This window comes from Choloepus didactylus, chromosome 5, assembly GCF_015220235.1.
Source record: "Choloepus didactylus isolate mChoDid1 chromosome 5, mChoDid1.pri, whole genome shotgun sequence".
Lineage (NCBI taxonomy): Eukaryota > Metazoa > Chordata > Mammalia > Pilosa > Megalonychidae > Choloepus > Choloepus didactylus.
This window is the reverse complement of record NC_051311.1, coordinates 59,594,187-59,620,818: the sequence shown is the minus strand read 5'-3', so window position 1 is coordinate 59,620,818 and position 26,632 is coordinate 59,594,187. Positions and strand designations below refer to the sequence as shown.

General features: G+C 46.3%; 1 protein-coding gene across 1 annotated transcript in view; it reads right to left on the bottom strand.

Annotated features, from left to right (window-relative positions):
• LOC119535309 (plexin-A4) overlaps nucleotides 1–26,632 on the bottom strand; it is a 175,457-nt gene that overhangs the window by 100,766 nt on the left and 48,059 nt on the right. Inside the window, exon 3 of the mRNA XM_037837742.1 lies at nucleotides 8,646–8,746. Coding sequence (XP_037693670.1) covers nucleotides 8,646–8,746 — 101 coding nt within the window. The remainder of the gene's footprint in view (nucleotides 1–8,645; nucleotides 8,747–26,632) is intronic.

The following is a 26,632-nucleotide window of genomic DNA, read 5'->3' as shown; positions in this document are numbered from 1 at the left end:
CAGCCTCGGATATCAGAGCTTGCTCCTTCTCCCCGCAGATGACCTCCAATCCTCAGTGCTTCACGTTGCCCATGGCATATGCTCAAAGTGTACCCTTTGGGGAATCTGTGCTTAGAATATAAGGTGAGATAGAGTGGGAGAAGGTCTCCCCAAATGAGCCTGATGGAAAAGTTAAGAGGTCCTGGAATGCCTACTCGAGTAGGAAATTATGGGAGGCTCTTTGGTTATTGTGTCTACATCTAGGATCTGTTAGGGAAGAGGCTGGGTCTTCTAATATCTTTGCCTACTCCCCCTTCAGGAATGCCCACAGAAATGGGCAGTTACCTCTGTGTGTCTCAGAGGAAAATGGAATAACTAGTAAAGAGAACCATTCTAGGAAGATGGGTGCGTAACAGGTTTCCTCTATGACTCCAAGGATGTAAGTCTTTTCAGTGCCTTGATTCTAGGATCTGGTGAATGACATCACGATCTCATGGAAGTCTAGGTATTTAGATTGTCTTTGGATAAACCCAAAAACACGAAGGCAGAGATTACACTATAATTTTCCCTCTGCCACCAGCTGCTGGCAACTGAACCCACAATCCCTTTACCCTCTCAAAGACCTAAAGTCAACCCGAGCATTGAAGGTTTTGGTTCAATCCATGCCTCCTGGCCTCATTCAATGGCTGAGGTCACTGAAGCAAGAAGCGGATATAAGATTTAAACAGAATCAGCAGATGAAAGAGTCAGCTGGAAGCTCAAGAACCTTTCTGGACTACGTAGCAAGCCAAGCATCCTGTCCCACCATGTTTAGTTCAAATGGTGGACTTGCCTGCCTGCATGGAAAGGTGTAGTCTGCCTTGGGTCCCAGATTGGATCCTCACTTTTCCTTCCTTTCAGCCACACCTCAAAAACCAATCCATTGAACATAATGTTTAGGGGGTAGGTAAAAGGGACCCAAAGAGGTTCCTTCTTTTTGAGAAGCAAAATTACAGCTTCCAAAAGAGAAAGCAAAATGGGGCTGTATCTTCTTTTCATCAGTGGAGTGTGGCACTGTTTAGAATTATTTATTTCTATTAAGGTTGAAGAAAGGTTAGGAAAGGAGAGATGGGGGAGGAGAAGGGGTGGAGAGAGACAGAGGGAGAGGGAGAGAAGGGATGGGGGAAGGAGAAAGAGGAAGAGGAGAAAGCAAGGGATACCACAGCAGGCCAATCCATTTGCTTTATAATCCAGTCGGCAACAAGAAGGATATTGTCTGTTACTAGCCACACAGTCCAACAATTACTCTGATGCCTACCAGCTTTCACACTACATTATTGAACAGCCCAGTGCTTTTGTGCCGGTGAAAGACACCAGGTCCAGCAGGCTGGGCTCAGGGAAGCACTTTGCTCTGTGTAAGCTGGGTTCCACCTTTTATGGCCCAAGTTGGCATGACTGATTGGGTGAAGTGTGTGAATGCTGATGCATGTGTGTGAGTGTGTATGTGTCTGGGCTTCAAGCCTCAGACTGTCCCCATGGAGCCAAGTCATTGGACCAAGAGGGACGTTTGGAGCTCACATGGACCATGGATGGGGCTTTTCTAATTCATACGAGAAGAGAGTACTGTTGACTTACCATCCTTTGGTCATGAAAGCATGTGTTCTATATGTGTATGGGACAGAGGGGTGTGGGCAGTAGTTAAGAGAGGAAAACCAAATTTCCTTAACTTATACTATGCAATAAAAATTCAAATACATTTATATCTAGCCTGGGACTCTTTCCTTTGAACCAGAAACATGTAACTTTTTGGTAGTCAAGGAAACAGACTGCAAAGCACAGATTGACAAGGTTTTGCCAGGCAGAAATAGATACTACTAATTCCTTGTGATTGTGTAGCCCTTTCACATATTCAGATAGTTTGATTATCACTATGACTATTTGAGGTCCATTGGGTTGCTGCAGTTTCTCCCATTTTATAGATAAAGAAACAGAGGCTCATAGTTTTTCATAGCCAGTAATTGAGCTGAGATTCAAAATCAAGTCTTCTCATTCAAAAAGCAAGTTTCCCTATCAGTGAATACAAAACTTTTTTTAAAAAAGCAGCTCTTATTCAAATAAAATTCTATTATATATATTAAATATATAGGACAGGTACATATAGAGCTGCTTTGGTTCAAATGGGAACCAAAGGCTCCAAGCCCAGTCTGCTGGGCTTATTTGGGATTGATCTGAAGGAATAGACAAGCAAAACCAAACAAAGCCCCAGCCACCCTTATCAGTGGGGTCTTATGCTGGCGAGTTCTGCCTTCAAATACTGTAAGCCACCTAAGGGCTGGCTCTGAGGGTCTGCCTGTGAGACTTCTATCCGTTTCTCAACATCCTACACTGGCAGTACATTCTCAGTGAAGCTCTCCTGGCACTGAGCACTATGCTTGATACGTGGTAGAGCTAGAGACATGATTGTTGGCTTGAACAGATGCCTGGGTACCTCTCTCTCCATGGGAGCCTGACAGAGGGGCCACTCACCTTGTGGGCCATTGCGACTGCTGTTTTTAAAATAAATACAGCTCACTCAGGCCAGATACCTAAGGCATTCCCTGCCACTAGCCCTCTCTGAGGGCTCGGGGAGAGTGGATATTTTATCCACATAGACCGCATGCACAGCTCTGTCTAGCTCTTAGATTGCCTTTAGGAAATTAGGAAAAGATGCCCCCTCTGGGTGAACATGGCACTACAGGTGCATGGCTTGGCCAGTGGAAAATATCTTGGTGCAGATTCAATAAAACAAGAGTACATAGCTTTCAAGCAGAGTATAGGCTGGGTTTCAGCTAGACCAGCAACTTTGTGCAGGGAACAATTTGCAAAATTTTATACAGCAGCCCTATCCGTACAAGGACACAGCCCTGTCTTAGCTGGTATAGGATCAGAGTCTGATGGAAGATAATCACCAAGTCACCATATTCTCTAACGGACCTGCAACATTCTTAGAAGACAGGCTGTGGAGATAAACACAGGCACATCTTTGTGGCAAGATGCCTTCCTGCTTTTCACTAATAACCAGCAATGACTCATGTGCCCGTGTTCTGGGCATCTCAGGCTTGAGACGTTTCCAGTAGTGACGCTGTTATTTGCTTTCTGCTTTTCTCTGGGGTGGGGTTAGGGACTAAGGCCTTCAGTTTTGCTCTCCGTTGCCTTTTCAGGTTAATATTGCCTTCTAGTTCCCAGTAGTCCCTAGCCAGTGTGTCTAGGCACCCACTGATAAGGAAAATATCTGAGTCCTCCAAAGAATGAGATTGAGCTCCAGAAGACACTTTATACATCCTATAAATATTAGGAAGAAAATGAGGCTGGGGAATGCCTGACTTTGTTGTCGGATTTAGCAGGTTAGTACCAGGTAGCCCTTGGATGTGTGTTAAAAAAATTAAAATAAAAATAATGCAAGGCTATGGAATATGCTAAGAAGCAGCAAGGATTTCAGAATCAGTTTGTGCTTTTCAAGAGACAATCAGCAATGGCTTGTGGGATTAACTGCTCTCTTTACATTTTCTCAGGTGCCTGATGGGCAGCCACAGACATGGCCTCAGAAGACTCTGCCCAAATGGCATGACTGGTTGGCATAGAAAAGGGAAGGAAGATTTTCTACTGACGGTTTTACCAGCCACCCAGCCACACCATGGCAGGCCTTGGAGGGGCAGGGTAAGTGACCATGGAGGAGGCCTAGGGACTACAACCCACCACCCATGACCTCCATTTACATGGTCATGATAATCATGGCTACTTCCAAGCCTCAGGCACCTGCTGGGCTCCAGGCACAGTGAGGGGGCTTTATGCACTTCATCTCATTTCATTTTCACATTGTGGTTCCAAGATTGGTCTTTTCATCGCCATGTTAGAGTAGAGGAAACTGAACCCAGACTGGTTCACTACACAGAGAGGCTCTTAGTTTCAACCCATTCCCTCCTCTCTAAGTAGCAGTAACTTTTCTTTCCTTTCCCTCTCTTCTTCTTGGCAGAAACTAAGTAAAGAAGAAAAGAAACGAATCCTGCAAAGTAACTGGTGCCAATTCATCCAGAGGAGGGCATTGTTCCAACAGAAGAAATCTGGAAAGAGGAGGGGTCATCAGGGGGTAAGAGAGAGACTTAATAAGGGCTGATCTTATCTCTCCCCCTTTCGAGTCTTGGGTTACATGAGCCTCCCAGGAGTGATGCTGATGACTTTTCTTAAGAAAGGTAATGTCTGGGCCAATCGATGGGACTGGGTCTGCAGGGCAGGATCCCGTTACCTGCTGAGGCTGACACAGGATTCCTTGGCTGGGCATGGAGCCATGGGAGTGGAAGATGAGAGGTGGCTGGTCGTTGGAGGGAATGTTCCAGGCCCAGAACAAGAGACAGCTGTGAAGGGGCTGAGGCAGGCTTTCCCTTGAGCTTTTGGCTTTTTTTTCCACCTTCACCCAGGTCATATCAGGTAGGATATGCACAAAGCAAATGCCCTGAGAATAAAGCTCAAGATTCAAGGTCAGATAAATACCCAGGGTTGTAGAAGCTCTTGTCGCCATGAGAAATAGGCAAGCTGGGGCTAAGGGCTGCAAAAGAGGGCAACGGGGCTGACCATCTGTGCTATTGGGTAGGCAGGCGAGTGCTTCATAACAATGACATGTTAAATTACATGAGCATTTCGACAGTACGTTCATGTTGCAACCTGTCTTGCTGGTGCAAACAGCCCATTCAGCCACAGGAGCCACCTGTTTATAGGGGCCCCACCTTTAATCTCTCTCTCTGTCTCTGTCTCTCTCTCTCACACACACACACACAAACACACACACACACTCATACATGCACGCGTTCATAAACACACATCTGCTTTCCTTCTATCCCCAACATTTCCCCACCATCTTACTCCCTATAAACCATGGGAAAAGTTGACACAAGTGACTGAGAAAACTCACTGATCTGGACACCTCAAGGAACGCTTTCCCTGGTGTTCTCCTAGGGACAGGCCTTGCGCTCTGCACAGGGCCTTGCCCATGGTGGGAACCTAACAAATGCTCTGATTCTGGTGTATGGACCCTTCTCCCCATCCCTGGATAAAAGGCCCACTTTCCAAGAAGCTTTCAGGCAGAGGTTATCGCATATGGTCACCTTTATATGCCCCAGGCCCGGCACGGTGCCTGGCACGGAAGGAGCAGGACAGGTCCGAGAACTCTTTGGCCAAGTCTATATCTATGGACTCAGCACTTAACATCACCCCAACCCCACCCCGCCACAACTTTTTACTGCAGTTTCCTTCCTCATGAGCTGAGACACTTCAGAGTGTGCCTCTGCGGGCTCTGGCTGGCTGGCTGACGTTTGCCTGCCCCCAGCCTTCTCCCTTCTTTCCTGCTTGACCCACTTCCTCATGAATGTCCAGTTTGCAAAATGAAAGGGAGGGTGTATCAGGTGAAGAAATGCCTGGCTTTGACCTGAACTTAAGGAATTGGAAAGAAAAGCCCACTGGGAAGAACTGGGAAGAAGCATAAGAGAATTTTCTGGATGAAGGAAATTTCTACATCTTGATGGGGTGTGGATTACATGGGCGTTTGCATTTTTCAAAACCTTTCCAATTGTACATTTAAAATCTGTGCATCTGACTGTCCATACTTTTTAAAATTATATCTCAATAGAAAGATCTTAGAAGATCCAGAGACCTACTCTTCTTCCCCCACCTTTGAGGGTCTGGAGGTCCTCCTTGGTCATTAACTCTGGGAGGGAGAGAGAAGATGGATTTACTGCATGTCACGGTGGGCAGGCAGCTTGGCCTAGGGGTGCTCATGAGCTTTATTCTCCTGGGGGAGTTGGGCTTTACCAGATACACTGCCACAGCTCCCAGCACCAGAATCTGCTCTCATTGGGCCCCTCATATAACCAGCTGCCTCAAGGGTTACAAAGAACATCACCTTGACCTGGCAGAGCACTTTAGATTTTATAACATCCTTTATTGCCTAGTTTTATCCTCCTTCCATTACTGTAGGAGAAGATATGTGCACCCTCTTTAAAAATGAGGATGCCCAGTTTTTCTGACACATGAAGTTACTTGCCCAAAGCCTCACAACAATTTGCAAGGAGTGAGAAATAGAATCCCCTGATTTCCAATCCATTCCCTCCACCACATCCAAATCCCTGCTCCTGCTGCAGTTCCTTGGACAAGGCAGGCCCCTCCCCCCGCCACCAGCATCCTCATCATCTCTGTGCTGGGCACCAGATAGAGAAAACAATGGCTGCACACACCCTGCTTTCTGAAGACCTGTGCTCAAAAGGGCTGACATAGATGCATGCAAATAAGATAGGCAAATCTCAGAGTAAGATATGGTGCCACATTGGGAGGAGTGAGGGAAATCCAGCAGGAACATCCACTAATTAGAGGAAGGCCATAGGAAGAGAAGTTTGCAATTCAAGTAGAGCCATCTGGAGAATCAGTGAGAATCAATAAAGCCACAAAAGCAGTGCACCTGGGACCTCTTAGTCCTTCCTCAACCTCGTCAAGATTCTTTAACATTTGCACAACTCCACAACTCACAATGCACTTGCACCCACATGATCTCATTTTATTCTCTGGCGACTCAGTGAGGTGGGAAAGCAGGTGGCATTATTCCCAATTCATAGATGAGGAAACTGGGATGCTGCCCAGGTTGCTGCACAGCTAGTGAGATGTAGAATCTGGCCTTGGTGGCAGAGGCCCAAAGTTCATGTCCACGGCTGTGTTCTTTATGCCACGCTGAGAGTAGAGTTTCTGGCTTCCCAGTGCAGGCCAATGGCCTCCTTCATTAACTACCTGGACTTCACCTTTGCCCCAGTCCACTTCTATTTTTTGCCACTTGGCAGGTGACAGGTTACAGAAGGGGAAACTGAGGCCATGCAGGAAATAGTCTGGCACCTTCTCCTCTTTGCCTCTGCTTAACTCGGTTCTGCAGAAGGAAGGTGGGGGTGGGTGGGTACTGCCAGCCCCTCTGCCACCCTCTCAGAGCCTCAGAGCCATGAGTGCTGATGGGCCCAGTGCTCTCTGGGGCTGGGACAGCATCTCTGGGCAGGGGTCAAAGCTGGTGTGGGAACCTGCTTTGGGGTCCTACAGGCATAGAATGTCAGAGAGGGCCAGCCTTCCCCAGTGCCCTTGAATGATGCAGGTGTGACAGCCCCAAGCCTGGAGCAGCTGAGCCATCCTCAGCCCAGCAGAAAACCAGGTGGCCTAAGGCCCCCATGTAAGGCACTGGGTTTGGCACACAGTCCCTTTCTGAGAGACCTCACAGAGGGACAAAGAAAATGTTTTCCTTTCTGCCTTGCAAAGTGTATTCTAAGAGACTATTCTGGATTGAGCAGAGCTGACCCGAAACCTCCCTTACTCTGGCCTCTCTGATTCACCACTGTTCTCTTTTACCATTGGTCTACACTCATGTACACAGTTTCAGGTCTCCCTCTGAGTTATGTGTTTTTCACTATAGGTCATTGAGTCTCAATTTTTTTCCCATCCTAACATTCCTGAGGGATTTAACACCTTTTCTTAAGGAAATGTGGCTCCTTATGTCTGAGACCCTCCCTAGTAGATGGGGTGGTGGTGGAGGGGGTGCCTGTTCCCTTAGGGAGGATATATTAGAACTTAAGAGGATGTTTCTAACTTCAAGGGCACTTAGGCGTGGGGTGGGACGGGATCTTGTGGTTGAAAATTACTGGTGAATATCATTGGTCACGTACACTTCAGGCACTTAGTAGGAAAGCTAATGTCCTTTTCCTTAATTTATCATGTTGTGTCCAACTTGCTTGCCAAGTTTCAGGTGTGGATTAGGAACCTGGGGTTCTAGCACTAATAGCTTGGCCAGGACCAATTCCATTAAATTGGCGTCCACCTCTTTCTGGCTTCTCCAGTTAGTGAAGCTAAGGGCCTCTGGGTCCCCAAAGAAAAGCCTTCAATTCTCCCCATGTCTGAGCTGGTTGCCAGCACCCTGCATCCGGGTACCAAGCTACCACTTGTCCCCTCTGTGATGCCCTTGCCCTCTTCCCCGCTTCTAAAGAATAAAACTGAGCCAGCATAAAAGGCGGCACATATGGTGCATGCCCAGCACTTGGGACCTGGCCTCATTGGTAGAGTGACCTCAGGCCCAGTGTGCTCTGCCAGGCAGGTGTTGGGGGGTTGCAACAGCAGAGGGGGGTTCTCAGGTGCTGCAGATTCCAGCTACCTACCACAAGAGGCAGAAAACTCTGTGGGGCCAACAACTAGTAAGTTAAGTGGATGTTGAATCACTCAACGGACAGTACGCATCTCCCACATGATTTAGTGACCCTGTCACATGGGGGAAACGTCCAATTCCTTTTTTCCTGGTGTTCAGCCCAAGAGAGTCAGTCTACCATCACAGTCAGGAAAAGCTTGGGAATCCCTCTCCCTCCGGCCCTCCAGTGGGTGCTTATCCGCTGTGCCATCTGCAGTCTGACCCATCTTCGGTCCCATGTTGCCATTCCCATATATTTCTTTTGGGAATTTTGCAATTTAAAATGAAGTCAGAAAGAACAAAAGAAGGCAGATAAACTTTACAATGGTAAGAAAGTGTAAGAAGAGACAGGTAGAGAAGAGAGATCGAAGAGAAGGAGGGAGATGATGGAGAAGAGGAAGAGAATGACTGGAGGGAAGTGGGAAGTAGGAGGAGGCTGCCTCGTGGTACTCACGTGTTGTGGAGCACACACCAGCCACAGTGGGGATCGCCCGAGCCAAGGCACTCGCCACAGCTCCGATACTGACTGCAGGACTCCACAGGGACTCTGGTGAGCTAGGGCAAGACAACGAGGAAGGGTGTCAGGAGTTTGCAGAGCTCTCCATAGTCTCCAGAAATTGATTCTGTTCTAAGCATCATGTGTATTACTGAAAACAGCGTAGGGGCATGAAGATGTCTAGAGCCCCCAAATCTAAAGGGACCTCGAGTGATAGTGTTTGAGCAGGCAGACACATTAGCATCCAGGGGAGATAACTGCCTATCATTTTCTCAGAAGTCTCCAGAAACGCAGATTCCATAGAATTCATATTAAATTATTATAAAGAGATTTATATAGTGTACATTTAAATTTTCCCACCACCCAAACCCCCAAATATCTCTACGTATTTGTTCCTTTTTGTTTGCTTATTTCTTATAAGTGTAATAAACTCAAATGGTTGTTCTTTCTGCATTTCTTGTTTCTCTTTTGTCTTAAAGTGTTTCACCTTCTTTCCAGTATTCTCCTTCAGGTTTCACTTACTGTTCTGGGAGCATTTAACCCAGCACCAACACCTTTTTCTTTTTCTTTCTCCACGCCTTTTAACAAGGTGCCATAAACTCACTTGTAGCTGTTACTTGCTCACTCTCTCTTTCCCATAATGTCGGCCAATTGGCTCTAAAAGTTTTTCACAATGGTACTTTCAAAGAGCAGCTGTTGCTATTTCTTCTTCTACTCTCACCCTTTTCAAGAATAGAGACTTCCACTTCAACCTAAAACTTTATATTGCCTTTCACTAGCTGCTTGTTAATTTAAAATGTTCCACATGACATTTTTGCTTAGCCCAAATTCTTCCATTTCCTGCATGCTCTTAAACATCTTTTGAATCTCTTTGTTCTCCAATGTATCCATTCCTCTTCCCTTGATGTCTTTTTACATGACTTTCCAGTGCCGGGTACAGAGTAGGTACTTAACAATGATACACTGGATCAAACTGAATTTTTTATTTTCTTTCTATAGCCCTGGTCTTTATTCTCCATGTTGCCAGTTTCTTCTTTACAAAAATTCTTTAAAAAAAAAAAACCCTTTTCCATTTGGGGCATCTTTTCATCTCGGTGGAGGACTTCTTACCTCATCTTTTAGCTTGAGCTAAGAGAATTGGATGAGGCCATCCTTTTTCATTTCTCACCCATCAGGAAACAGGCCCAGAAAACTTTAAACTTTGCTGAACTTTGCTTCATGAGCACATGCAGGGGCAACGTTTACTCTGCTGTTTCATAGGGCATCTGCCTCAGTAAAATTTTGTACACTTGGCAGGGGCTATTTGTAACTCACGTGCAGGCAAACTGGCACTACAGCCTGCTCAATTAGTCTCAAAAACTCTCTTTTGGAATTAATTAATACTTAATGCCAAATCCCACATGATCTCTTTCCCTTCCTGTTTTAATTTTTGTAATCACTTTTATATATCTTTCCTTTCTCCAAAGCACACAGCATTCTTCATGACCATTGCATTTTCACTTCTTCCCAGCTGCCCTTCAGCCCTCTTCTCCCATACTTGCAGCTTTGTGCTTCCTTGGCCTTCTTGACCCTTCTACTGTCTTCTCAGGTGTCTTTTTTGCACATCTGGAATTTCAGCTTTCCTTTTATTACTTTTCATGCAATCTGCATGGGCCATACCTGGGCTTTGCCTACATGCAACCTTTCAATTTCCATAATCAACCTTCATCTAATTTTCTTCTGAATTACTCTAAGTACGCTATACACTGCCTCTTTAATTTATTTCCCCACCCTTTAAGTGAGCCTAGAGAGCTAGTCGTGAAGGCACCTAAGCAGGGGTTCCCAACCCAAGGTACCTGGACCCCTAGGAATTCATGAGTGGTAATGAGGTCCACAAGCTATTTTCAATATTTCCAAAGCCTAATGGAAACTGAACGGCTGCAGTTTTCTGTTTTTATGCATACCCAGTGATGTATATTCCATGTTAAAAATAGGAAATATATTATTACTTAATAAATGCAGTTTGTTTAATAGACAGAATCTTTCAAAACATCATGCCCAGAAGGGGTAAAATAATAAACGGGGCCAGAGATGGTGAAAGTTGGGAACCATAAGCACATAATAATGTTTTCATAGGTTCCAGCTGCTTGTCTAGCGCTCCATATTTTGCATGGGCTTAAAGAGAAAATCCTGACTTGTTCAATCAAAAGCATTTTCTTCGCCTAAACTTAATTGATATCCTCAGTTTCTCCCACTGACATGCACCCTGGGGTTTCAGGGTCTGCCACGTAACATAAAGAGCCAGCTGCTTGGTGAATCTGATATTCACAAAAGCCTTTGCATTTAAGAGATTTCTAAAAAATATCTTGTAAGTGGCGTTTAATAATGTCAGCTCCCTGAAATGGTAAAGTCCTTCCTCTCCTTGTTTTTAAACAAGGGTCATTTTAGTTTGGTTGGAAAGAGTGCAGGAGCTTGCAGAGCTAAGACTGAATTCTGGCTTTATACCATTTACTAGCTATGAGATCCTATTATCCCACAGTCTTCTTTTTCTCTTCTTTAAGACTGGGGATAAAAATCCCCACCTAATCATGGAGTTTCCCAAAACACAGATGGCCCAATCAGTACAAACCTGCTTTATAAATGGTCAAGCACAAGAGTTGGTTATTATCTTTGCTCTCTTTGTCATAGTTCTCCTCATTGCACATCACTATGCCTCCCTGCCACATCACTGAACACCACGCTCACAGTCCTCATGGGCCTCGGGGACTCGGCAGGAGATTAACAGGTCTAGGAGAGCATCTTTTTTCAAAACTCGATCATGTCATTTCCTCCTTGAGCTGTGACGTCTGCACCTAAATCCTTCATTGCCTCTTCCTTTGGACAAAACCCTGTAGTTATTCCAGCTTCCTGCCACTTAATCAAGACCTTTACTAACTAGTATAATAGTGCTATCTTTTGCTTCACTTTTCATTCTGGGGTGTCATCACCCAGAATGCATATGGATCAAGGGCTTACGTGCTGAGCAGGACTCTGCCCCAGCTCCCTGGGTGAACCAGGGTAAGTCTCTCTCTGGATATTTTTCTGGTCATCTGTAAAAAGAGGGACTGGACAAGGTTAGCTGGAAAGTCCCTTTCACTTCTAACATTCCAAGCTTCTTTTTTAATTTCCAGACCAAACCTCTCTGGCTTCACTCCCATTTTGTTAGATTTCCCCAGACATCACGGCAATGTCAGCCTACCATCCTCAGGAAAACGTGCCCTTGAAAACGGTCATTGGGCATCTACAGCTTTCTCTTCTTGAAGTTTACCTTCAACCTATTTTCCTCTAATCATTCCTTACAGGATCTTTTTTACCTATCCATTCGGTTATTTTTATTGTTCACTACTAACTTTATCTAGTTTTTCTCTTTCCCTTTTAAAGCATGGCTGCTAAGCCTGGGGAGCCAACAGGATTCCGACAGACCAAGTAGAAAAGGTTACTATCATCCCCTTGTCTTCCCAGGATCTTCCCCAGGAAGGCCAGGAAATTTCCAAAGTCCGTATATCAGGCAGTACTCTCCAGCTTGGCCAAGTTCTCCTGGCCTGCCATACCTCCCAGCCAACATCATTGCTTTGCCCCACTAGCCACCCCATGAGTAATTCTGGAATGCATCAGAAGTTTTCCTGATACTTTAAGATTCTATCGATTAAACAATCATTTATCTCAGGGCAAATCTGTACTTTAATAGCCAGGAGGTGGCTGGGTGGCTTCTGAGTCTCCTTGCTCCTTGACACTCTCTCTCTCTCTCTCTCTCTCTTTCTCCAAATACCTCGATTCTCCACCCACATCTTATGCCAAACAAAGCTGCCTATCCCATCCCCCATCTCCGGCTCCTCTCCTGACCCTGGAATACAAACCACTCCAGATGCAGAGCCACACGATTAATTAAAACCACCCCACGCTGATTAAAGTCTTAAGCTAGAGTGCCAGGCATGCTAATTAACTGAGTGAGGGAATTCAGACCACAGGAAGAGGTGAAAAAGAAAGTCATGGGGCTGGGAGGCTGCTTGGGGAACAAATCAGATGGCAATGTGACCTGAGCTATCACAATGATAGACGATCTTGGAGACCACAAAAGATTGAGGTCTGTCCCTGGGCCACCTCTACCACAGACTCCAGAGAGGTGTTGATTGATGTGTCTGCAGCTCCCTCACTGCTTCTAGAAGCAGGTGCCACGCCACCTCTCGGAGCACTCTGTGTGTGTCCACACTGTGCTGGGGGAGAAGTGGGCTCCTTGGGCACAGTGGTTAGGATGGGGTCTACATAGTCACCTTGGCACACCACCTGGCTCTGTTCACAAACCTATTGGGTGGCCTCGGCAAGCAATTTTGTCTTCGCAGTGGCAGAGTACACGTGAAAACACCTATTTTTTGCTCATCTTCCTGGGTCACAAGGGGGGAAGAAGCTCTTTGTTGGTAGACACTAAATTGACATTAATGACATATTCTGAGATCCTTGAGTGAAAAGGCAGGCATTGTTGTTCTTTTCAATTTAATCTTGAATGGACAAAAGGTTTTTGGAAGAATGTCTCTGATCATTTGTCATTATGTGACTGGGTCTATTGTTCCCAAGCTCTGAACCTAGACATCTGTTGCTTGATTTGAACGTGAGGGAAAATAATGTTGTAGCCCTATTGTACCCAGAACCTTTTCTTATCTCTGTCCCTTCCAAGAAGCCCAGAATTGGTGCTCAGAATTCAACCAGTTGACCTGACGTCAAATGACCCCTGAGTTTATAAAGTTCTCCTGTTATGTCTTATCCTCTGCTTTGTTCCCAGTTATGACCAATTCCCACTGCTCTCTTCCCTTAAATTACTTTCCAGGGAATCATGTTGGTTTTATATATCCCTTTCCCACTAAGGGAAGCTTCCCTAAATAATGAATCTTAGTTTTGTCTGTTTTGGGGCTATTATTAAAAGAAGCATGGTTCTTACTCCCTCTTTTACCCAGCCCCATGACCCAAGTCACGAATTTACAAAAAGTGGCCTAAGATAGGAAGGCAAAGACTAACTGCAGACAGAGAGAAGCAAATGGGCCCACACAAGATCTTAACTCAAGGCTTTGGCCTTTCTAAGCTCCTGCACTCTGATAAATGGAGCTCATTGCCTGGCCGTCCTGGAGTCTGGACCTGGGGTCTGGCCTGCTCATGGTATCTGGCGGAGTTGTTGCAGTTCCCTCGAATCCTGGGCCCTGCTGCCCAGCACCTGCCTGGTTTCCCTGATATTTTGAAAGCTGCTTTCCCTCTGGGGCCTGGAAATCTGGTCCCACTTCTCCTGTTGCTGTTAGCCTTCCAAAGGGTGCTTGCTGCTCTGCTGATTACATTCAGAAATGTTCTGTAGAAATGATGTACATTCTCTGTGTATATCCCTAATTTATTTAAGCATTTGACATTCTGGTCGAAATGTGAGTTATTCCTCCATCCCTACTCTTATGATTGGATGCTAATGCTGTAGTGGCTATAATGAGCCTGATGGTTAGAGTTAATTTAAATGTCCAAAAGGCATCTTAAGTATCCAATTTCCTTCAAAATTGTCAAAAAAAGGAAGAGAGAGCCAAGAAGATCCATTAAGAAACTCCAAGAGGCTGCTGGGTGAGCTGTCAAGCTGTGCAGATGCTGCACCTGGCACTCTGTCCTTCCGCGCTGTCCTTCCTTCTCCCATCCCCAAAGCAAAGAAGGTAGAGTTGAGAAAAGTCAGTTTTTCTCTGCAAAATTATGAACTCAGTATACATATGGATCTCAGTGTGAATGTCTTGGAAGAGGGGGTTTCCTTCCCTATGACAGCCTCTGCCTGCCTTTCCAGGCTAGATTTCTGCTGACTTAGGGCCAAGCAAGGCTTTCTTAGAGCCCCTTGCCTCTCCGTGATGGGCTCTAAGCCCCTCGCCACCAGGGCTTGAACTTGTGGTGGCTGAGCCGTGGCTTAGGAAAGTCCTTATTTCAAGTTACTTTGGGTACCTGGCACACAGTCACTCACATCCTCTTTTCTCAGAGGTGCCAGGTATTTCTGAGCTTGGCAGACTGGTAAGACAGGCAGAGGCCAGGAGGCTGGTCTCAGGCTATGGCAGATTGTGTGATTAGTCCCAATTCTTCACTCCCCTAAACTGCTCTTTTACATCCCACTCTTACCATGGCCTCATGGTGAATGCACAGGTGGAGTGTGCTTTCCCACTCCTTGACTTCAGACTTGGCCTCAGGATTTGATTTGGCCAGTGGGATGGTAGCATGCACAAAGGAAAGCTTTGAAATGTGCTTGCATGGTTAGCCTTGCCCTCTTGCGTGTCTGTTTACTTGTGTGTACTTCCCCAGGTAGCTGCTTCTTCTTCAGCCTGGGCCCCACGTGAAGCCCACATGGAACAGACCTGAGCCCAAACCACAGGGAGGAGACAAGCTGAGCTGGCAGTTTGAAGCAAAACTACCCAGCCAGGCTTAGCCTAGATCAGCTGACATGCATTTGATCTGCAGACTCACAAATATGAGAATTAATGCTTACTGTTGTATGCCACAGAGGTTTGGGGTAGTTTGTTACACAGCTGCATTAGGGCAACAGCTAACTGAGCAAAAAAATCATGCTAGGGTAAAAAGGTGAGAAGTAGAGGGGACAGGCCAAATGAAGGAGGGGTAAGATTGCAGGGTAGTAGTTTCTTTCCACCCTGAGCACTAAATAAGTTTGGAAAAAACATTGAGATTGTACGACAAGTGAATCTTCTCAGAATCCTCCACGCTGGCCTAGCTCTCTTAATTCTATGATCATAGATCTGGGTCTACAGCCTTGAGGAGTCCCAGTCCTTAAGCAAAGTACCAGAAAAGACTCTGGAAAGAGAATGCAGCTCTCCAGACGTGGCAGGCTAACTGGAAGCATAGATGCCCGCAGGACCCTTGGTACCAACCTCCAGTGTCAGGAAACAATTTTCTCTATGCGGCAGCAATAAACGTTGCTCCGGAATGGTTGGCCTTGAGCTTTTCAATTCCTTCTGTTTCAGCTCAGGCCATGGAGCTAGTCCAGCAGGGACCTCCCTTAAAAGAAGATGGATGCACAGGGTCATGGGCAGCAGCCCTGGCTGTCACCATTGTCCCCACCTGCCTCTAGACAGGACTTCTGGGGTCAAGGTCCTCAATAGCTAGAATAGCAAGGACAATAGCCCCAGAGCATTAGGTTTGAGGAACTGAGGTTCTGAATGCTAATCCTTTCTGGACGTCTGGCTGAACTTGAACATACCCTCTCCCCTCATTATGTCTCAGTTGACTCCTTTTCAGATAGGAGGACTTAGTCCTCCTCGCCTCAGAGAAATTGGTCACAAAATATTACTCATAAAAATGGTCGGGGAAGCTCTTTGCAAATGAAAAGTAGCAGATGTTGCGGAGGGCTGCAATTTGCTGCTATTAATAAGTATAAATGCCTAATAGGAAGCCAGTTTGCTCTGGGAACTCGGACAGCCAAGGAGCAAGCGTTGACGCCGGAATCATCAACATATGCTGCTTCTCATTAGCAAACGGCAGTAGCTAGGGAGCTGGGCGAGGAACTCTCTGCGAGCTTTCTGCAGAGCCTCGAGAAATCACCCCCACCCCGTCACGCCTCTCGGTGTGGGCTGCACTGCAATGACACGCATGCATCATTAGCCAGACCCCTCACCAGGCGAGAGAGCGAGCTCCTTCCTGCCGCATGATGGAAAGCCATAACCCAGAGAGGCTGAGCAGCTTGCCCAAGGTCACACAGCGGGTGGTGGCAAAGGTGGAAATTGAAATGAAGCTGTCGCAGCAGCCCGTGGTCTCGCCGGCCAGACACCACGGGCTCCTCACAAACAGCCCCTGGTGCCTCCACTGAACCCAGGTTCTTGGGTTGAACATTTCACAAAAGCATTCCAGGCTGCTTGCTGTACAACCAGGACAGGTTGGCAGAATTTTGGGCTAAGGGGCCCCTCCAGAGGGCGAAGGGGTCCATCACTGAATACAACCCCCAAGGAGAGCCTGACGGTGGGTCTCAGTGCACTCTCCTGCTCCAGGGAGACTTTCTGATGCAGGATGTATGGGATCCTTCAAGTTTGGTTGGGGAGGAAAATGGAGTTTGGAATAGCTTTATCTCAGTGACAAGTGAGAAGCAATATGTATGGCTGCATGTATAATATATGTACTGTATATACAGAGCAGAGGACCCAGGTTTGAATCCTGCCTCTGCCATTACCTGTATGACTTGAACAGCTGACTTAACCTCTCTGAGCCTTCTTTTCCTCATCAAAGCATAACAGTAAGCCCACAAATAGTGAGGATTAATTGGAATAACATATCTGAATGTGCTAGTGCAATCCCAATAACAACTCCTAGTCTTTTGTTCCATCATCTTTCTCAGATAAAATATCCCTCTGAAGGATGGCGTGAAATCATCTCTCTTCGCCCTACCACACCCAGTACGCAGCTTGTGCACAGTCAGTAAGAACTAATGAATGCTTGCATGTATAAATGAATGGATTAACTAATTAATTTGGTCTCTATCAAGCTCCTACATATTCCAAGGTCCCCATGAACATAATTGATTTGATAATCTTGGCTTGACCCTAAAACCTGTAATTTCTGGATTACTGCCACAAACTAATTTCTTAGTGTAAAGGTCAACTTCTTTCCCCTCTGGGCTACAATGCTGACACTCATATGCCGAACTCAAGAGACGTGACTTGCCTGGCTGTGGTGTCACAAGGTGTGATCCCCTAAGTTGGCTACCCAGTGTGCCTGACAGAGGAAAATGGCCACCCCATTGCAAACTGCCCAGAGAGCAGCTCCACCAACCTGCAGGCTGGAAGGTACCCATCATGGGCAGAGTGTTCTGGCATCCATAGAATTAACAAACTGAGAGGGACCTTGGCAGTGATCCAGCTGTCAAACCCCTCATTTTGCAGGTAAAGTGTAGAAGCCGAAGGTATTGGCCCAAGGTCCTACAGCTACCACCACTCTTCCATTGACACCTCATCCCTAGATCCAACTCCTGCTCAAGATGCCCACCCTCTTGCCTAGGATCAGGGCTGAACGAAGAGACAGAGCCTCTGGGAACCACACCAAGGGGAAGGAGCATTTATTTGTCCTAGGGAGCAAAGTGTGATTCCCATTCCAGCCATCTTTCCCCGTGCTGCCACTGATAAAGACCATGGCCCCATCTGAGCTAGGACTGGAGACCCGCTGGTGCGAGTTTCCCAAGCTCAGCCTGCTAAATGTGGGCCTTTGTTCCAGCAGCCAAGAAGAAGAGGGAGGGGAAGGGGCTGGCACGGTGACACCTAAATCCAGGCCCTGGCAGCAGAGCCAAGCTAGTCTCGAGGCATATGCCGAGACCCTCTGGCTCCCTGGCACCGGCTCTTTGTAGGAAGTGGCAGGGAGGGCAGGCTGGGCCAGCACTTCCTTCCCCGCCCAGTCCCCAACCCTCTGCTTCAACTTCCTTCTGTCAAAGGCCCTGCTGGCCGTCATCTCCAGCAACGGTCTGGCTGTCCCACCCAAAGAGTGGTAGTGTGCAAATGGGCACATTCATGTGAATGAGCACAGGCCCGAGGGTGTGTGCCCAGATGTGCATGCCTGGCAATAGGAGTGGCATGTGCACACATCGATGGGCAGAAGTGTGCCCGGCCGTAGGAGCATGTTTGCATATAAACATGTCTTTTCTTGAAGATATCTCTGTCTGAGTCTGTGGGTCCTTTGGACAGAAGGCAAACACCTTCCTCCAAAAAGGAATTCAACCCTGGGAAAAATCCTGCTGCTCAAATGAACAGAAATTGATATCTTTCAGTGTGGAGACTGTCAACATAGAGGCTCTTCTCAGGAAACCAGCTGCTGCTGCTGGCTTAAGAAGGAGAAGACAGAGATTACAGATACCGTGAAAAAAGCAAAGTCTGTTTCCTCTTCCCTCTTTCCCTGCCTCAAGATACTCATCTAACTTCTCCCAACCGATGTGAGCCCCCATGGTGAGGTCAGGGGCCCAGACTGCTGCTGGGGGAAGAGGGAGAAGGTGCCCAGGGCCTGAGGTCATCCTTGTACGTGAATCGTCTTTGCCCACACAGGCAAAAGGTGACTTCTTTACTGAGAGATGCTGTGGTAACTCTTTAAATATGAAAGTTCAACAGTCAAAATGAAGCATTTTTAAAGGTTTTTGTGCTCTTAAACATCATCAATAGGAGTTTAGATTGGTGCAACCTTTTTGAGGAGTAATTTAGCAGTTATTACTAAAACTTAAAATGACCAGTAAATCTCCCTTTTGGAATCTTTCCATCAAGTCTCCCTCTTGGAATATTTTTTGCAGAAATATCAGCTCCTGTGCACAGGTACATAGACATGGATATTCACTGTTGCATTGTATATGATAATGACTATTTGGAGATAACCTATTGTCCATCCGTAGGGGACTGGTTAACTAAACACGGTACATCCATACTCTGAGATAATATGCACCTGGATATATTGGCATGGAAAGATGTATGTTATCCATCTTTGAGTTAAAAATCAAGTTTCAGGAAAAGTACAATAGGACTCTATTTTTATTTTAAAAAGACAGCTATGTACCTAGGGATATATATATAAAAACAGATATATTTTTGTGCATAGAATAAGTTCGGAGAGATAATACAATGGCTGGCAGTAGTTAACTCTCAAGAGTTTGATTTTTTCATAGGTTATAATCTTAAAAAAATTAACCTGGGAAATTAAAATACTTTTCAAAAGATTATTTAATTTTAAAAAATTAAATACTTTTCAAAAGAGGTTTTAACCTTTAGTCCTTTAAGCCAAATTAATTGACTAGTCAGCTCCAAATTTAATTTGAGGGCAAAGCTTCAGTTTTTCCTTATATATGTTAAGATTTCTAACATTCAGGAACTATATAAAGGTTCCCAGCTGTTCAGTCTCTCCTGGTTGGTCTGCCTTACTACCAGAAGCCACCTGAGAGTGCACCCTGGGCTACAGAAGACTTTTCTCTTTGCAAAATGAACTTGTCCATTTTGGGTAGGGAAGTCATTAGTTGACCAATTTAACTAATTATTGAATGCGCTCACATACCCACTCACCAGCCTCACAAAGGGAAGTCACGTCTTTCCCACCTGTTCTAATTTGCTAATGCTGTCAGAATGCAAAACACCAGAAATGGATTGGCTTTTATAAAAAGGGGGTTTATTTGGCTACACAGTTACAGTCTTAAGGCTATAAAGTGTCCAAAGTAACACATCAGCAATCGGGTACCTTCACTGGAGGATGGCCAATGGTGTCCGGAAAACCTCTGTTAGCTGGGAAGGCACGTGGCTGGCATCTGCTCCAAAGTTCTGGTTTCAAAATGACTTTCTCCCAGGATGTTCCTCTCTAGGCTGCAGTTCCTCAAAAATGTCACTCTTAGTTGCTCTTGGGGCATTTTTCCTCTCATAGCTTCTCTGGAGCAAAAGTCTGCTTTCAACGGCTGTCTTCAAACTGTCCCATCATCTGCAGCTCCCCTCTCAGTTCCTGTGAATTCTTCAAAGTGTCCCTCTTGGCTGTAGCTCCTCTTTAAAACGTCACTCACAGCTGCACTGAGTTCCTTCTGTTATGTCAGCTCATTTATATGGCTCCACTGATCAACTTAGACCCACCCCAAATGGGTGGAGCAACACCTCCATGGAAATTATCCAATCAGAGTCATCACCCACAGCTGGGTGGGGCACATTCCGAAGAAACACTCAAAGAATTACAATCTAATCAACACTGATAACGTCTGCCCACACAAGATTACATCAAAGATAATGGCATTTGGGGGACATAATACATTCAAACTGGCACACCACCCAAGGAAGGGAAGACCCCATTCCTCCATAGAAGTCGCTGGGCAAGGACCATGGTCACCTCTGTCTGGAGTCCCCATGGGCTCAGACTCCATCACACACTTATCTTTGAGTCCTGAGTCTTTCTGGTATATTTATCTCCAGGTCATTTGATTTTCATGTGGAGCTTTGTGGTATGCTGGAACATCGCTTGGCCCTACGCCTAGACCTGCCCCTAGCTTGCTGTAAGATCCTGGGCACGTGTCCTAACCTCTCTGGGTCTCAGTGCTATAACACAAATTGATCTCTCTCATCCTGTCTAACTGTGAGAGTCCACTGTTATTATCTTCAGGCTGGAAAAGCCTTCAGCACTTGCATCCCAAGGTCTTCCTCAGTTTTATTCCCATCTTGGTAACTCACCAGTTTGTAATACAGAGAGACTCAGCTCTGCCCCTTCCCTAGTTTCCATAATTTTAGAAAACTTAGATATTAATCTGAAATATACTTTTAACTCTAAGAAAGAAAATTAGCACAACTTGTGATGATAAACTACTAAACCACTAGCTTTTATCATTACCATTTCTATCGGTAATATAAACAAATCCTGAGGTGAGTAAAGGGTCATTATACAAGGAAAAGTGGCTGAACTGAGCCCCACCTGATAGAATGGAAAGAGCACAGGCTTTTGGACCCAGTCTTATGTTGAAATCCTGGCTCAGCCACTTGTCAAATGTGTGACTTTGGGCCAGCTACTTTATTTTGTTGAGCCTCAGTTTCCTCATGGGCATAACGGGAACAACAAAGGAATTCCTCTTTCAGGTAACAATTAAATCCTGGCATATAGTAAGTGTTTAACAACTTCCATCCTTGGCTTTCTCTACGAGGGGCTGGGGTTCAGTCAGGGAACACATCCAGGTCACATCAGCCTTCGTGATTTCCAGGCTGCAGAGCCGAGGAAGTAAGGCGGAGCCTCTAGCTTCTCTCGGCCAAGAGCTGACCCTTTTGGACTATAGCTGTGGGTTAGTTGGATTCCATTAAAAGGCTCATTTTCAAGGGGTGAGTGGAGGGGTGGTGGTGGTAACTATCCATTCCACATTGCATGCAGCTGGGGAATCTGATCTACAACAGACTAGGGCTTGGAATAGATTTCCCTTTCTGAAATGAGAAGGCTGGTCAGGGCTATATTTAGACTGGGACTCAGCAAGGTCAACAATTGTTGGCCTTGGGGTGGGCGGTGGGGTGGGAGGAGGGTTTGTTCCTGCCTAATGTGGGCCCATTCTCAGAGGACATGTATAGTACAGTCTGGGGGAAGGCCAGGGACCTCAGCCACCTCGTCTTGCTTGTCCCTTTTGGCCTCTTTTGTAACAATAACAACAAAAACCCCCACTCCTGAAATGTCATTGCCTGTGGCAGTCAGGCTCAGTAGATGGTAAACCTGGGAGAGAGATCTAGCAGAGCACAACCCACCCATGGGCTCTCAGGAGTCTGGGGGTCACTGGGGAGCCAGGCAGAACAGCTATCAGGGCCTGGGCTTTGGGATCTGATGGGTTGACCTTCAAATCCTAGCTCTGCCATTTAATAAGCTTGGACAGATAGTTACCACTTTCAAGCCATTTCATATCCAAAAGGATATGAGACTTAAGTAAAAGAATACATGGAAAACACTCAGCACAGTTCCTAGAACAATTGTACCAAATAAATGGTAGCTATCATTATAATGATGACACCCATGTCGAACCTTCTTTTTTGTTTGCTTCTCCTTCTGGAACAGATAAATTTCCCCTAAATGAAAAGTTAAAATTTAAATTGAACACCACTGGGTATTAGGGATTGAATCATGTCCCCAAAAGATTCATGTCCAAGTTCTAATCCCCATCCATGAGTGTGAACCCATGGATGTTGGACTTCTTGCCTCCAAAACTGTGAGACAATAAACATTTAAGCCAACCCATTGTGTGGTATTTGTCTTAATAGTCCTGGCCAACCCAAGACCCTGAGTTTCCAGGTATGCCCCTGTGCTAGCTGAATATTTCTGCCCTTAGTTACATTAGAAGTGGTGTTGGAAAAAGAGTTAGAACTTGAGAGCCTGCCAGGGGACTCATGGTCTAATTTCTGACCCAGCCGCTGAGTAAGCCTACAGTCAGTATTACAGACCCCTCCCTATTCAGAGGAACTTGGCTCTACCACCAGCCCCTGAACTTGTAAACTCCCCACTCCGGGATTTTCTGATAGCCTGTTCTCTGCTTTTGAATAGAATAGGGCAGGAGGAAGAGGGAAAACCCTAGTAAGTTCACTTTATTGCCCACGGCATTTGGGAAAAGTTGAATGATGAAAGGGGCATCTCTAACCACTACATGAAATGAAGTGGTCAGGGTTATCTGTGTTTTTAATTTATTCAGATTCTCCCCTTGACCTCTGTTAACAAGCACCATCAAAAAGCTGGCTGTGGGTCTTTCCTGGGGAGGAAAAACTTTCTGGCTCCTGGCCAGACACAAGGGGCCATGCTGTGTGCTGGCATGCAGTCACACTGGTTGGCTTGGAGTGTCTGGCAGGGCCAGGGTCATGGCAGCGAGGCCCAGGCTGGTGGCCTTGGCACAGAGTCCGGTAGACCCTGTGTGAAAGGGGCATGAGGATGCAGCCTCCAGGCACGATTAAGCACAGGGTGTTTGCTGAGTCTGCAAACAAACCACAGGATGCAGGGGTGATGCAGCAGCAAAGAAACAAATGTGACAATTTCAGGCAGGTAGCGTGCCATAAGTGGAATTCATTTTAGAACACTTTTCTCCTCCATTAAGCCTGCTGGGGTGCTGCTGTGAATACAGTTTGAGCTGGACCGGACTCCAGGACATACCAGGGGCTTGTTTTGGTTGTATGGTTCCCTTGGCAAGCTCACCACATCACCATTTGCAGTGTTGTGGGCTCCTCCTCAGGGATCCTTGCAACTCAAGGGGAGAATCAGGGCACTATTAAATCCTGAGGAGGGGAGAAAGGCAGGAAATTGTGACCTGGTAAGTTCTAAACCTAGCTGAACATCTGAATCAACCATGGAACTTTGTAAAAATGCTGATGACCAGGCCACCCAAGTGCAGTCCAACAGTCAGAACTTCCAGGAGCTGAGCTGGGTATCTGAATTTCCTTAAAGCACTGTGTTCCTTCCCCCATCTCCCACTGTGGATACTGGTGATGAGCTGGATTTGGGACAACTAGCCTTGGCCATGGAGAGCAGAGGAATTTGAGATCTAAAGTTGCTGTGTCTTTGCCAGGGAGTCTGAGAGATACCGAGGGTTGAAAGCTATCAGATCACAGAGACAGGGTGGGGAGGGCACAATGAAAAGACCTGACAGCTGTCTGCAGCTTTACAATTTATAAAGCAATTTCACAGCTATGATTGCATGGAACCCTTGCCACAACCTGGGGGAGCTTAGCCAGGTCAGGGACAATAGTCTCCATTTTATAGATGAGGACACCGATTGGAAGAGGTTATGTGACTTGCTCAAGGTCACACAGCCAGTGAGTGGCAGAGCCAGGAGTCTGACACAGGGCTTACGACTCCATGACATACAGCTGCACCATGACACCCTGCTCCACACTAATCCCCTCCTTCCAGATGCTAAGTTGCTGTAACTCCCCCACGATGAGCCACAGCTGCCTGACTGGGCTGCAGAGGCATGGAGCTCCAAGCATCAGGAGAATTGATAGAGGCACAGTTTGGGTTGGAGCTGTCCCATTTAAATATATTTTATAATGACTCTTTGACCAGTGTATTTCCCTGGCAAGGTCTGTCTCAATATATGTACAGCACACTTCTCCAAATAAGGCTGTCTCTCACCCCAGGCTGGGCAGGGACAATCACTCAGAATGGTACACTATCACCCTGGCAAGAGTGGGGAGGGGTGGAGTGCCTGACTTCAGGAGACTTTACCAATTATGGAATTGTTTCATGGCTCAGGGGCTATAGATTTCAGAGCTGGGAATGTCCAAGGGCAGCTCTACCCAGAGCTCCGTTCAGAACCCACATCCTTGTCTTGGAGCCCAGGGATATATATGGTCCAGGGACAAGAAGCAGCCTAAGCCCGCTGTTTGGCCAACTCTTCAAGATAAACCTGAACTTTACCCTGCTCACAGTATTCTGGATCTGATGCAGAGACTCTCTCAAGTGCTCAGTCATGACCCTAGACAGTTGAAGGAAATACTGTGGGCTGGCTTTCCTAGACCATGTTTTCTGAGTTATCTTTCCAGCTGTGCTGAGAAATAAGTCTGACCCTCCAGCTCTCTGTGCTGTTCACTTTGATCCTATGAACTCAGCATCCTAAACACAGGGAGAATCCAGCCAAACTGTAGACACCCAAAGGCATCCCTTTCTGGCACAAGCCTTAAGAGAACCAGCGTTTGGGGGTGGAGGTGCAGTTGGAGAGTAGGACACTCAAGGTAGAAAAGTTGAGTACCAGCTAGTCTCTGGAGGAGCTGTGGCTTGGAAGGCAAAGCTGATCTGCCTCTGGTCCTGTTCAGCTTACACTTGGCAAAGCCTGGAGAGGCTCTGACAACCCCATATACTTCCCTGTCCACTGCTGACTTCAAGGAGTGAAGGGGAAAGGAAAGTAGTGCAAACCAAATAGCTAACATGTGGTATAAGCACGGCTGGAAGCTTAACAAAAAGGGTGGTGCCAATAACACCCCAAAGTCAAGAAGTTAAGCTCCTCTTCCTCCGTCATTCCCCAGTCCGACTTGCCTTCTTCATCATCCTCCTTTCCCTCTGTAGCAGAAATTGCCTAGCAGGATCTCACTCATTCATACTTTGGCATGACTGAGCCGGTCTCACGCTCTCCCTGATTATGGGTGCAGGACGGCGGCGGAAATGAGAATCCCGTGCTCACAATAACCTCGGGGGTAGGATCCCTGCCTACCTACAGACTCTATCTTTGGAGCCTTCCTTTTCTTCTTTTTTCCCCATCTCCTCCCCTTCCCCTGGGACCAGTATCCCAGTAACTCTCATGTGCCTGACTCTAGGTGCTGAAGCTTAAACTTTTTGTGAAGCTTGGAAAAACTACCCACACCATCCAGATGACAGATGTGAGAAAACACACAAGGGAGAAAAGGAAAAACAGCTATAAAAGTATGAGTTGACTGCATAAACTTAATACTAGGATCAAAGAGTTGGGCGGAAACTTAAGGTCACTTAATCCAACCTTGTGTCAGACGTAACCACTCATTAGAGTCATTTATACAGTGTATTTGCCATTAAGCCCAATTTGAAGGGAAAACAATAAGAGGCTGTGCACATCATTAAATGTAATCAGACGTGACTTATGGAAGAGTTTGACACAGCACTAAACTGTGTTTATCTGTACAGTTGCCCTAATTTGTTGTTCATGTACCATGGCAATCTACCCATGATTATAAAAATAAAAGAGTGGGAGCATCCCTTACATTTCTTGGTTACTTCACCTTCTAAAGAGGCCTCTCTTCCATCACACACACACACACACACACACACACACACACACACACACACACACACATACACATATTGAGCCCTTATTGGTTGCAGGGCATGGGCTGGACACTTGTGGGGAAAGGTGTGTGCCAAAAGATCTTTCTACCAGTCTGGATTCACTAAAGCTTTTGTGGATCTGAGTCTTAGGTCTTCTCCTTATAGTGGGAGACTGTACAATTAGGCATAGGAAAAACATGCTAGACTATGAAAAGAGGCAATGTACTATTCTTCTATCATTCCTTTAATGAATATACCCACATTTGTGGATCCTTTCCTGCTCCCTTTTATAGACAAAAATGACATGCCTGAGGCAGCATGGTCGGGAGGGCTGCAGGAGCAGTGTAGCCATTGGGACAACTGGGAAGCTGTACTGACTGAGGGACTTGGTGTGGAGAGCCAGGGGCAGGGGGAAGACCCCCACACTGGCCCAGTGTCAGCCATGCCCAAGATGCGCTGGGACAGAAAGACACTGCTAAGTGAACTTTAGCAATGGATGGGAGACGGACCAACCCTTTCCCTACTGGGCCATCTCTGGAGGGAGCAGTCATGAGCTGTATGTGTACACGTGGTAGTTTCTGCAACACCTGCTCAATCTTCTCGATGTATCAGGCTTGTGTTTCTATGAATATGCAGACACACCCACACCATCTAGAAATTGGTTGAAGCCAGTGGTGTGCTTCAAC